Genomic DNA, 13,248 nt, shown 5'->3' on the forward strand with positions numbered 1-13,248 from the left:
CCTTATTTCTTCTATCTGTATTCGTATTCCTTTTTATCTATCTATTTTAAGCAACTTTCTTCCGTCTTTCTCCAGTAACACTCAAAAGCAGAGTTTACCCGGCGGTTCATTAGGAGATTTCCTGGGAGGTTTTGAGGCCAATAACAGGAGGGTCTGACTGAGTGACCGACGAGATTGGAAGAGTGCCTCCTCCTCCTCCTCCTCCTCCTCCTCCCTTTCTCCGTCCCTATTTCCCCTGTCTGTGTCTGCATGTCTATCTGGGTTTGCTCCTATTCCCTCTTTCTCTTTTCTCTATCTGTACCCCACTCCGCATACTCTCCCTCTCTCATTTCTTTGTCCGCACTTTTCCTTTTCTTTCTGTCTCTCTTCTTCATGTATTCGAGCACCACTCTTTTCTCTCTCGCTCCCGAAAACCATGGTCGCCGCGGTGCCAGTTACGTCAGTCAGTCAATCAGTCTGGTTCCTGTCTATTCGTACCCTCTATTCCCTGTCCTTTTCCGCTTCATTTAATCGTTCCCATCGCTTCTCTCTTTTTTTTCTGTATTCGCACCAACGTCTCTCTCTCTCTCTCTCTCTCTCTCTCTCTCTCTCTCTCTCTCTCTCTCTCCTTCCTGTGGGAGTGATGATGACGATACAGGACACCCCAGCGGAGGGTCTGAGAACGCTGTAAAATCTCTTCTTCCATTTCATAACATTAGGTCGAGGCTTCTACACTGTTTTTGTTTTAGTCTGCGTTTCCCTTTTGCGGACATGTCAGAAGACCGCAAGTCGTGCTGGATGGGGGCTGTCATCTGAGGGCCGTGTATGTTTCATTCACCGTTGTTCTTGCTCTTTTTGTAACTGTTTACTTGTCTACTCAGTTGCTCTAGAAGTTATCCGAACCCTCGCTACATTTATTTATGGTGGGGCTGTATCATTTATTATCGTGGTATTGAGTTAATGTTTCTCTCTTTTTGATATTCGCTTATTTGTTTAGTTCGTTACGAATTGTCTAAACTGCACGAATTCATTTATCCGGGAATAATAATGTTATTCATTTGCCATGAAATTGATTTGATGACTTAACCATGATCATCTTTAGTTATTCCCTCAATTATCTTTTAAATGACCCAAACACTTGTATGCAGTATATTTATCTAAAATGGTGTAAATCATTTATCATTTCTAGTAATTTTGATATATACGTATACTAATCTGCTTAGTATTTGTAGAATATCAAAGCTCTGGGATGCGCTTCTTTGCTATTTTGTAATATGAGTAATAATTTATATAACTGATAGAGTCTCTCATCTAAAATTATGAGCAGATCTCTTGAACAAACTTATTCATTATAAACTTCCTACTTCTTGCGCCATGTATCAATTGCATGTTCAAAGTCACACCAAGAAACTGTTCTGATTTCAGTATTTTTATCACTTACTCAAATTATTTTACTTCTCAAGACGCATGAATATAGTACTCGTTATGTTTACCCCGTTTACAGTTGCTAATGTAAAATATGTGAATCACATGTCTGTTACAAGAGGAGAAAGGCATCTGAATTTTGATAGATAGTAGAATTTAAAGCCCTTTCAACTTTGACTGAAATGTGGCCCCTGTCACACCCTAGGAGACCCACCACATGACACTTTCGCACGTGGTAGGGGGAAACGGGAGTCAAAACGGCCCCTGGGCACCCCTCAGCGGTCCATTGGACCTAATAGATACCCATAGATACCCTTTCTATTGCCTTTTTTTTGTACTCTCTCTCTCTCTCTCTCTCTCTCTCTCTCTCTCTCTCTCTCCTTTTTCAATCTTTGAAGCACTAGCATGCCTCATATCTACAATTTCTCTCTCTCTCTCTCTCTCTCTCTCTCTCTCTTTCTCTCTCTATACACACACACACACACACACACACATATATATATAGGAAGAAATCACAAAAGTAAGCACGTGATTTTGTTTATTAGCTGAAGCCACTGGGAAAATTTTAAAAAGAAAAGACAGAGAGCCGAGTACTTTCGTGTATTTTTAAGTTCTGTATTACTTTGTGCCCCGAAGATGTGTTAAATACACGAAAGTACTTGGCACTTTGTCTTTTCTTTTTTAAATTTTCCCAGTGGCTTCAGCTTATATATATATATATATATATATATATATATATATATATATATATATATATATATATATATATATATATATATCCATCTATGTACCTCTTTGTCCTCCTCATTCTTCTATTTTTTAAGTGATCGCTCGATTCACATTTAATAGAATAGCATTCTCTCTCTCTCTCTCTCTCTCTCTCTCTCTCTCTCTCTCTCTCTCTCTCTCTCTCTCTCGTTGACATCAGATCTAGATATTATTGTTTACCTTCTGCTTACCGTAATCCATACAGTTACTTAAAGTCAATGCTTTTAAGTGATATCTTATGTTAAAATTTCATTGCACTTCTTATCTTGCACATCTACTTTATGTATTAGCATTCCTGTGAGGGATCCTCCTTCTATAAGCCAGACTTCACAATTCAATCATTTTATATAACAAACATGAAATTATTAGACTATTTACGAACTGAATAAGCTACTATGACATAAAGCGAAATAAAAGTCTATTTGTTAAGAGAAAACTAGAGCCAAATAATAATTATTAAAGTCATTCTTCTAAAGGAGAGAGAGAGAAAAAACAAATATCAACGAGAAATGAACAACAACAAAAAAGACTTTATAAGCTTAAATAGCTGGCTTCAAATGGTCGATGCAACTGCCATTGCTTCTGCCTCACCTTGAACTTTATTTATGTACGTTTTTCATCAGTACTCTTAGAAAGGTTTCCAAACTTATTCAGCCTCGCAACTGGTTTTTTCTATGTTCCCCTACTTTAAAGAGCGCGAACATTTTTCTATGATTATTGGGAAGTGTCGTGCTTATTTGCACTATTGAGAGATTTGTATCAGCCAGTTAAAAGTAATTAAAAAAAAATATTCCTATGTCCTTGCTCAGGATTTATATCTCTATTTTCCCTAACATCCTTCTTCTTAATATTTAAATGTGATTAACACTTTCTATTATAAACAAGTGCACACTTGCACTTGAACTGTTAAATAGGTAATCACACAACCCTTATCCTACCCTCTTTACCGAAAAATAGAAGTGGAATAAACATTTTCAAGTTTGTTTTCTCAAACCCGCCTCAGCATAAACAATGAGTCCCGTAAAGCTGTTTATATGGAGATAGTCGCATCCTGTATATGTGCCATCCCGACCAACCAACTCCCACCCTCACACCCACCCCACCCCCACCCCCAACCCAAATTCTCGTCTGCAAAGAAAAAAATAGATAGGAAGTAAATAAGAAACTACTGAATTATTGTCATTAACAAAAGATTATCTGTTGAACAAGGAGATATACAAATGCGTTACGCAATACACTTGTTTCTACATTTTTGAGCGGTTTGTAATTTTATTACGTTCATTTGGCCTTATGCCACAACGGGCTTTCCTCCTTCATAGCAGCCTAAAAAGTTATATTCTTAAAGGATAGTCAGTTGGGGGGATAGTGCCGTCAGTGCACCTCACGTGGTGTACTGTAGGCATTATTTAATGGTCTTTGCAGCGTCCTTCGGCCCCTAGCTGCAACCTCTTTCATTCGTTTTACTGTACCTCTGTTCATATTCACTTTCTTCCATCTGTCTTTCCACCCTCTCCTAACGATTATTTCATAGTGCAACTGCGAGGTTTTCCTCCTGTTACACCTTTCGAACCTTGCTGTCAATTCCCCTTACGGTGCTGAATGACCTCATGGGTCCCAGCGCTTGGCCTTTGGCTTAAATCCTTTATTCTGTCAGTCTCAACATTCTAGGTGACTTTTTTTCCTATCGGTTCGCAATTACGGTTCTGTCTCTCTTCGTGTAAGGAAATGTTTCGAAAACTACATAAGTCAGTGACACAAACATTTTCAGCCGTCGTTTTACATGGAAATACAAACAAAAGACTAAAAAAATTAAGGCAGTACTTTGGGAAATTTATGATCGGAAATTTATGAAAGCACATTAATCTCTTTTTTCTATGCTCTTAGTAAATTGAACTAGAAAATGGTGTATCTACTAAGAAAACTTAAAAAATGGATGATATCTAGAACAGACTATGTAATTATTATAGTATGTTTGATTTCTAATGTGAGTCTTTAAACTAATTACCAGATAATAATAATAATAATAATAATAATAATAATAATAATAATAATAATAATAATAATAATAATAATAATAATAATAATAAAAATAATAATAATAATAATAATATTATAATAAAGCTGATATCTACACCTTTCACTGGCGGTCGTATGGTAATCATAGAAAACACTCAATCAGTTATTATCTTAGTGAAGTCATATGTACTTACACCATCTTCGAATACTTTTATTTAAGTTTTGTCTCCATATGTTTGCCTCCATTATACCTTTGAATATTCCCATTCAAGAGTTGCCTTGATGATGTCTTGCCTCAGATTTATAGAAGAATACACTTAATCAAATTCGGTTCCGATAAAGCGCTCATGCTGTCTCGACTTAGAAAACTCAAAATAATTTTTTATCTAGACAAAGTCTTTTTTTGCTTCTGTCCTGCTTTAGAATAATCTCACTAAATTTTCCTCTTGACATTCCTGCCTCTGTTCCATCTGAAGAAACTCTCAGGTAACACTTGTTTTGAAAAGGCATATGTCTTCCTACCATCGTAACCTTGTAGTGGGTTAGAAATTACTAAAGGCTCCTTGCAGCGTCACTTCGACCCCCAGCTGCAACCACTTTCATTCTTTTTACTGTACCTCCATTCTTATTATCTTCCACCTTGCTATCCATCCTCTCATAACAATTATTTCACAGTGCAACTGCGAGGTTTTCCTCCTGTTGCACCTTGATCAAACCTGCCTACTCTCAATTTCTTTTCCAGCGATGAATAACCTCATAGGTCCCAGTGCTTGGCCTTTGGTCTAAACTCTATATTCCATTCTTACCATCGTAAGATAATGTCAATCAAATTTTATACCAATAAGTTCTTTGCATTTTTGGGAAGATCTCAATCATATTTTATGTTGAGAGGTTTATGGCCTAGTCTCATTTTAGACTATCGTCAATTAAAAAAATCTTTCCACTAAATTACTTTATATTATTGTTAGTCAAAAATGTTTTTATTCCATCTCAGAGGGTGACTTTAGAGCAACGCGACAAATAACAGAAAATAGAACGTCTTTGCAGTCGGACCATAAAGATGATATCATTTTCATTAGTAATCCGGCTTTTTATGGTGTGAATAGAACGAGAGCTGAAATGTCTGAAGCGAAATTGGTGCGCTCTCTCTCTCTCTCTCTCTCTCTCTCTCTCTCTCTCTCTCTGGGAACAAGATTGAAATGTTAAGAAGTCACAATCAATTTTCTGTCAGTTTGTGAGAAATAACAGTGTCTTCTCCAAAACTCTATCATATCTACCTTTATAAAAAAAAAAAAAAACCTACAACGGTAGTAAACAGCGCCCAGTTCGGAGTTGGAAAGGATAGCACTAAGGGAGGTTTCTCTTTTAATTCTTTTTAGAATTCTTTTTTTCTTCCGCTAAGTACTGTGCAGCAATTGTACACTGCAGTGCAGAAATAACAAAATCAGATTCTGGTGTAAAGTATCATAACGATGACAAATGTCTGCGCCTTTCTGTCCGTGTGGTTAAAAGATGAGGAGAAGAAGAAGAAGAAGAAGAAGAAGAAGAAGAGGAAAGAGGAGAATCGGGTGACACTGGAGGAGAAGGTCATATCCCTTCTGTGCAAAATCCGACCCATAATTTGACGCCACTGTACATAAATACCCGAGAGCGTCTTGCGTGTAAGCTTATTTCTCTGACATTTTAACGGGATTTTTAGTATTCATTGTTTTCTCGGGGCGTCTGGAGTGTGTCATGACACGAGGGCTGTCGGTGTCGTATCTATTTTACTTCAGCTTGTTCCTTTCTCTCTTTTCCTTTGTCTTGTTCTCTTTGGGCCCGGGCAGGAGTTGGGCATTAGGTTTGCACGTACGATTCGCATATGCTCTTAAAAAGAAATTAAGGTAATGCTTGTTGAATCTCATTTCTTTTAATATTGATCCTTTCCGTTGGTCGATGCCTCAGTAATATGCGTCGCAGATTGAAAATTATTAATGTATCAGATATGTTAATTAATTAATAAATCAAGATGAAATTTCTTTAAATCATTTTAAAAGAAAAATAGAAAAACACAGGTGTTACTGGATCACGCAATAATTTTTATGGAAGTAGTAATATCAACAATTTTTCGTAGGAAAATCAATCCCAAAGAACGGTAGCAGTACCTGTTAATAGGTAACAAGTGGCAACAGAAAATAGCTAGTGATATCTGTAGCTAGAGGTAGCAATACATATCATGAGGGTATAGCAATATTAATCCTGAATGTCAATAGCAATATCTTTTCTGAAATGCAGTAGCAGTATCTGTCTCTAAGAACCCCAGATAGAAGTAACAATATCTGCTATTAGTTGTATGAATATCACTTCTGGAAGACAGTTACAATAACTGTCACTAGGTTTCAGTATTAGTCCCTAATTCAATATCTGTTACTTCGGGTAACAATGTCAGTCCCAAATGAAAGTAGCAGTATCTGTCAACAAGGGAAGAAACCATGTCATCGCATCACAGAAGGAATGATACCATTCGTCATTAGTCATCAGTGAAAGCAGCAATACCATTCACTAGTGAAAGGAACAATAATTAGTGTCTGAGATGGGACACATAATTTGTTGATTTAAAAATTATGCGATTCCCACCGGCAATTCTGGACCATTCTTGAAAGAAGTATAATTTTTATTTTCATTCTTCCTCATTATGTACAAGAAATGTATCATGCATTAACCAAAATATGACATTGTGGTAACTCGCATTGAATACCATAATTATATAGTAAAAACAATTATGAAAAAATATATTTAAACAAATAGTATTTATAAAATCTCGATTTTTTTGTCAGGACAGAAACCAGGAAGGTCATAGCTTGTTAAGTACGCTACTTCTATGTTAGTGAGAGAGATGACATGAAGTGAAAATCCTTCAGGTTTTGTCGTCACTCTCAAGCAACTAGAAGTTTCATAAAAATAAAAATGAAAATATTCATATCTACTCTAAGCTGATCAAGTACGAATGTTATGACAGTGAAAAGGACTACTAATGGACAGTTGATTTTTAGCAATGAAAAATTTTATCAGGGGTTTGTGGATGTTCAACTTGGGAAAGCTTGTTAATGAGCTGTTGACCTTCTAACACTGAAATATAATTTGGCATATAAATTTATACTTTGAAAAATTAATCAATGGATTGTAGACGTTTAAAAATGAAAAGGCTAATTAATAGACAGCTGACTTGTAGCAACGAAAGCTCATTAATCGACTTATAATTTTAACATTAAAATTATTGTCATTTATAGTGAACTTTTATATTAGCAGTGTAAATAATTGTTAGTAAACAAAGGCAGATCACATGACGGAAGAAACATAGAATATGTGGGAATTCCTTATTTCTAAAATCCGCAGAATTCTGCAATTCAAAAAGCAAGAGGCAAGTGTTTTCATCACCCAACTTACATGTAATAGAGGATCATGAGCAGCAAGTAGCGTGGGCGTGGTAGGTGGTATTGAAGTCGGCGTAGCGGGGTCTAAAGTGGCATGGGGTGGATGGGCGTACAGAGCGCTCGCCAACCGCTGGTAGGTCATGAGGTCGTAGCCACCCATCCCTACGCCCATTCCTCCTGAAAGAAAAGAACCTCAATTAAAAAGTGAAATAGTTTGGCATTCTAGAATATAGTCATTTATTTGTTTAGCTTTAATGTCTAGTATATGATCTACTTGTAATGTATAAGAAGTAACAGTTTTTCCGATAAATATTTTACGTTTTTGTAGTTATTAAAAAGTAGGAATCATTTTCATTTACTTGTTTTCCCCTATTAGTGCTATTAGAAGAGAAACCATTACCAGTATTGTTCATACGTTTTTGTCTGCTTATACCAAAAATGTAAACAGCTTTATCTCTATTTTTGTATACTTCAAAGTAATAAATATAGACATGAGTTTTCGAAGCCCCCTACAAGTAAAACTAACACCTATAATGATAAGTTTTAACATTTTTGTTTACATGATCAAGTAGACAAAAATGATAGTAAAAGTACATTGCGCGAGTGACTGAGTGGCTCCAGAACGTATCCGAAAAACTATTGAAGACAGTTTTCGAAGCACATTTCAGAAGAAACATATATCTTTTTTCTTTTCAGGGGAAAAAATAAAAATAAATTACGCTCAGTTGATAATTCTGTGTCCTATGATCGAAATAAGATTTAATTTTAGAAAATAAAAGGATTCCAGTTGCAAAGGAGCGTGGCCAGAACTTTACATACTTCAAAATTCTTCATGAAATACTGATGTATAAATAAATAATGTGATATTTGCTTGAATCTTACCCAATGACATTTTGAAAATTGTGCTTGATTGATTTATAAAGGCATAACTAAACAGAATAAATATTCTGATTTAACGCAAGTAAACCCTCGTGTGAGTAGAACAGGAGTGAAAATCGATGTATTAATATCTCAGAGTAACTGTATTGTTAACTTACTTCATCTGTGTTAATACCAGTCTGTTTAATAGCGGATAAAAATATAGAAGAGGACAAGGACAGGAAAGGGGGAAAGGAATGGGTGGAAAATAATGAACAAGAAGAAAGTGAAACGTGAAAGCGGGTCAAAGTCCCTTCTGACAGCCCAAATTAATTTTGACTTTCTCTAAAATATAAGGGTCAGATCCGTCTTCTTACGGTTTCAATTTCATCATTCATAGGATGGAAGAGACAAAAGCCGTTGGTCAGTAAGGGTTTAGCCTAACCTTAAATGGAAAAGAAGGGACAGACTTTTAGTAGCTGAAATCGATCTTTTTTGAATAGATATGATAAAACCAGTGTTAGGCCCCAAAATTACCTCACCTGTTGTAGGAGATCAAGCCTCCCGATGGAAGATTGAAATATTTTGGAATGGCGTTAGTGCAGCGTGCATTCGACCCCTAGCTGCAACCCCTTTCGTTTCTTTTACTGTACCTCCTTTCATATTCTTTCTTCCATCTTACTTTCCACCCTCTCCTAACAATTGATTTATAGTGTAATTGCGATGATTTTCTCCTGTTACATCTTTCAAACCGTTTACTGTTAATTTCCGTTTCAGCACTGAATGACCTCATAGGTCCCAGTGCTTGGCATTTGGCTTAAAAATCATATGTTATGTAATGGGTTAAGCAAGCGCCTTGTTTTGTACTCAGAATTAGCCTTACTTGGCATGGAAGAAGCAGACCTCCATGTTTAAGGCACAGAATTGACCTCACCTGGACTGAGAGGGTAAACCTTAGTTGGAGACTAAATTCAATTACTAATGTGGGATCAGATTTAACCTAACCTTGAAAGTGAAGAGCAAAGCTTCATAATTTGGGCTTAAAACTGACCTTGCCTCTCGTAGAAGGAACAAAATTGCCTGGTTAGGGCTTGCTAATATTGACCTGACCTATGAACTGAGGGTTATTCACTTTGAAGAAAATCAGACTTGACCTTACCTGGAATGGGAGGTGGCTCGCGAGGTTCACACGGACTCCCTACACCGCTTCCTCCACTTGACGACACGACTAACTGCAATGGAAAGAGAAACAATAAATTTAATGAACATTATAGTCAGGCGTGACTGCAATTGTCATTCATATCTTAAACAGTACTGTGCATATGAACATACATACAATTATATCCTCTCACTCTAAATCAAGATCACAGAGGAATAAGTTGGTTTTAATAGGGCCTGCCCGAAGGCATTGTTCTTAAATTAGATTTGGAAGTTTGAGCAAATTGAAAGTAAAGAGTGGAACAGTTAGATATGACCTTTAATACCATCTGCAGCTTGCTTTGGGCGGCTCACTGTCACCATACCTCAGCAGGGGGAGTTCACAGTGAAAGGTATCCCAACTTTTCTGACTTGGTTTTATCAGAAAAAAATAACATAGCTAAGAAAAAAAATAATATAGCATAGGCCTGTGCAATAAGCGCCAGAAACTACCATAATCTTATAAGAAAGGAAGCTAAACGCGTGTTCTTATATAAGTTGAAGTGCATATGCGAGGCGCTACAATAGACTTGAAAAGCTTTGGAACATGATACAATATGCTTCATGGAAAAATTGATTAAAAGTTTCTTATACCTGCAGTGTTGTCCGTCATCTTATCGATTTATAACGCTGAACAAAAAATCTTGATTCTCAGGTTAGGACTGACATGACCTATTTGGTACGGAAGAATTTTCAACGGATTGTAGGGTACTGCCAACTATTGAGAAATATCTTATTGTGTAAGAGTTATAGTCCATCTCATGTCTAGCTATCTATGTATAAAGTATAATTAAAGAAAGGAATATAATTATTTTGTCGTAGAAAACATTCATTATAATTTACATTCATCGATAACCATACAAAATTTATTCTTTCCTTTATTCATAACTATCTGAGGTCGAGTGTAAAAGATATGAGGTGGTTATAGATAGCAGTTCCTTTCTACTACTGTAATTAGTGTTTTCATCTTCCACCTGTTATTTTAGAGTGGCGTCTAAAAGCCCTACCCCCAGCCTATACTTCAACCACTCGCCCGCAACCCCTACAACCATCTCTACAAGTAACAGACTCTGTTCTGTCCAGCTCAAGCTGAAATAAGTATTACCCTCCGTCTCTCAAGATATTCCACAGCACATCTCAGCATCTTGCTTAGGAGCTATGACGCCTCATCAGCGATGCCCAGAAGCGAATCCTTGGAGAAAATCATCCGAATGCCAGAGCACTTTTTAAAGTGATTGGAGCAGGGCCACCTGTACACTGTCTGTCACGCCAGACGCCCAATTTCAGAGGTCCAAGAGCACCACACTCATTACGCACCGCCCTACGCTTAAACCCTCATTTGGAGGTAAATGAAAGCTACTTCGCTACTCCAGACTCTGTTTTGTACATAAAAGAATGCTGTGAAAAGACGGGATGAGGTCATTGAAGAACTTAGAGTCAGGTGTTAAACGAAGATCCAGATGCACCCATTGGCTTTTGAAGCTGGGAAAGGGCGACAGGTTCTTGCTATGAATTGGTTGTTACTAAATAATGAACCTGACAGGAGTTTTTTTTTTCGTAACGTGATGTTTAGATATTGAGATCTCTGCGTAATTATGCACCCGTCCGGAAAACTATATACTTTGAATAGATGTATGCATTTATGTGTGCGTATATATATATATATATATATATATATATATATATATATATATATATACATATATATATATATATCATATATATATATTTTCTATATATATTATACATATATATAATATATATATACCTAGATATATATATATATTATATATTATATTATTTATATATTACATATATATTAATTATATATATATAGATATATATACTATATTATAATATATATATTTATATTATATATATATATCTTTTTATTCATTCACTCTTCCACATACATGTGTATACAACATAGATGTACGCTCTTTTAGTGAACATATCAGATGTGCCCAAAAATATATGAATTAAAAGATTAATGCTTGACTTATCCACGAAGCATGTCAGAACAAAGATAAATGTACCAAAAATTATAAATGCAGATTAAAGGGTTACTCCGTACAAAGAAACATTATTAAGGAATTCGTTTATTTACAAATTTCAAGTCTGGAAAGATGATAAAAATAAATATTCTATTGTAACGGTTTTTTGTGCTTATGAGTCTTTTAATACCACCATTTCATCCAGGAATCGGCATGAATATAAAACCTTTGGTTACAAAAGTTTTCAGTTTGTATAAGTACTATCGATCATTCATAACTGGAAGAGATATATTTGTTGTTTTTAAAAAAATATAAATGGAAACGAATTTCATCCCTGTATAAACAGTTATATTTTCTTATTATTCCTTGTTTTTATCGAAAAATTGTTCCTCTTTGTCCCAGTGTTTGTGCTTCGTGAGCAAAACTTTACTTTCCAATTTGATTCCCAATATCTGCTGCAAGTGACTAAAAACGAGAACATCGAATAAATCCTTTGAATCCAGATCAAAATGACGTTTATGGAAGAACTGGAAAATCCCAAAATGTTTCTATACATCTACGAGTGTCCAAAAACATCGAGAGCCCCGATAGCGCAAATAAAACAGTGCAGTATATAAATCGAGACAAGTCGTGAGGACATTGATGAAATCGCCCGGCCAAAACGCTGTCAGCAGTCGCGACCGTTTCAAAATAACAAACAAAACGCAAACAATAGATGGCCCCAAAACAACTCCGACGCCCCCCACCCCAAGTACCTCCGTCCTCCCAAGAGCCTTTCCCCCTTCCAGCCCCAGTCCCTGGAAAACAATCGGAAGATTTGCCAGTCTTTTCTGTCGTGTCCGGTCGTCCAATCTGTTGGGCAAATACGGATTCGTTTGTGGATTGAATGTTCTGTCAATTCTATCAACCCGGGCCTGTGTTCGGCCATGTTGGCCCTCTTCCGATAAAGCTTGACATGCAAACGCCTGTTGCGAGGCCAGGAAAAGGTAATCCAATCAGTCAGTGCAAGCGCCTGCTCTTGGCTTGTAGGTTGAGGGCTACGGTTGCTTTTGCATCCATCCCGCTTTCCAGGCTTTTTCTCTTTTCTCGTTCCACCTTTTTCTGTTTACCGAAAGGTTTCCCTCAAAAAATACGTTTTAGTTTATGGTAAAAACAATAATATTCAAGCATTCATTCATTTAGTTTTATTTTCCTTTGGATTTAATGTCTTATTTTTATTTAGCCGACTTTTTAAAGAGACTAACTAGGAAGCAAAGAAAAAAAATCTCAAGGGACCGACGTCACCGTATTTGCTGTCGCAATAGGCAATTAGCTCTCTTTCATTTGTTCGTCATATATAATTACAATATAAGTGTCTTTTGTTTGCATGTATGTATGTTTGTTATTCATGTGAATACGTGTCTGTTTACTACGTAGTAATTTGCACTAAAAAAACTGATGAAGATTCATATACATACTGCATTTTTTGTCATAAAGAATATTAACTACAGAAAAAAAGTAATGGAGAACGCTTGAAAAACGGGAATTTAAAGTACTGCAAAATGCTTCCATGTTACTTTTCAAGATATACACGTAAATTGTGCACTTGGTAAAACAAA

General features: G+C 36.2%; 1 protein-coding gene and 1 long non-coding RNA gene across 2 annotated transcripts in view; one reads left to right on the forward strand and one right to left on the reverse strand.

Annotated features, from left to right (window-relative positions):
• The window catches only part of LOC135213519 (uncharacterized), an 856,968-nt gene that overhangs the window by 422,283 nt on the left and 421,437 nt on the right, over nt 1-13,248 (forward strand). The window lies entirely within an intron of this gene.
• LOC135213518 (homeobox protein araucan-like) overlaps nt 1-13,248 on the reverse strand; it is a 196,872-nt gene that overhangs the window by 68,368 nt on the left and 115,256 nt on the right. The window contains 2 exon segments of the mRNA XM_064247432.1: nt 7,615-7,778; nt 9,619-9,691. Of these exon segments, the coding sequence (XP_064103502.1) occupies nt 7,615-7,778; nt 9,619-9,691 (237 nt within the window).

The sequence above is a fragment of the Macrobrachium nipponense genome, chromosome 43 (assembly GCF_015104395.2).
Source record: "Macrobrachium nipponense isolate FS-2020 chromosome 43, ASM1510439v2, whole genome shotgun sequence".
Classification (NCBI taxonomy): Eukaryota; Metazoa; Arthropoda; class Malacostraca; order Decapoda; family Palaemonidae; genus Macrobrachium; species Macrobrachium nipponense.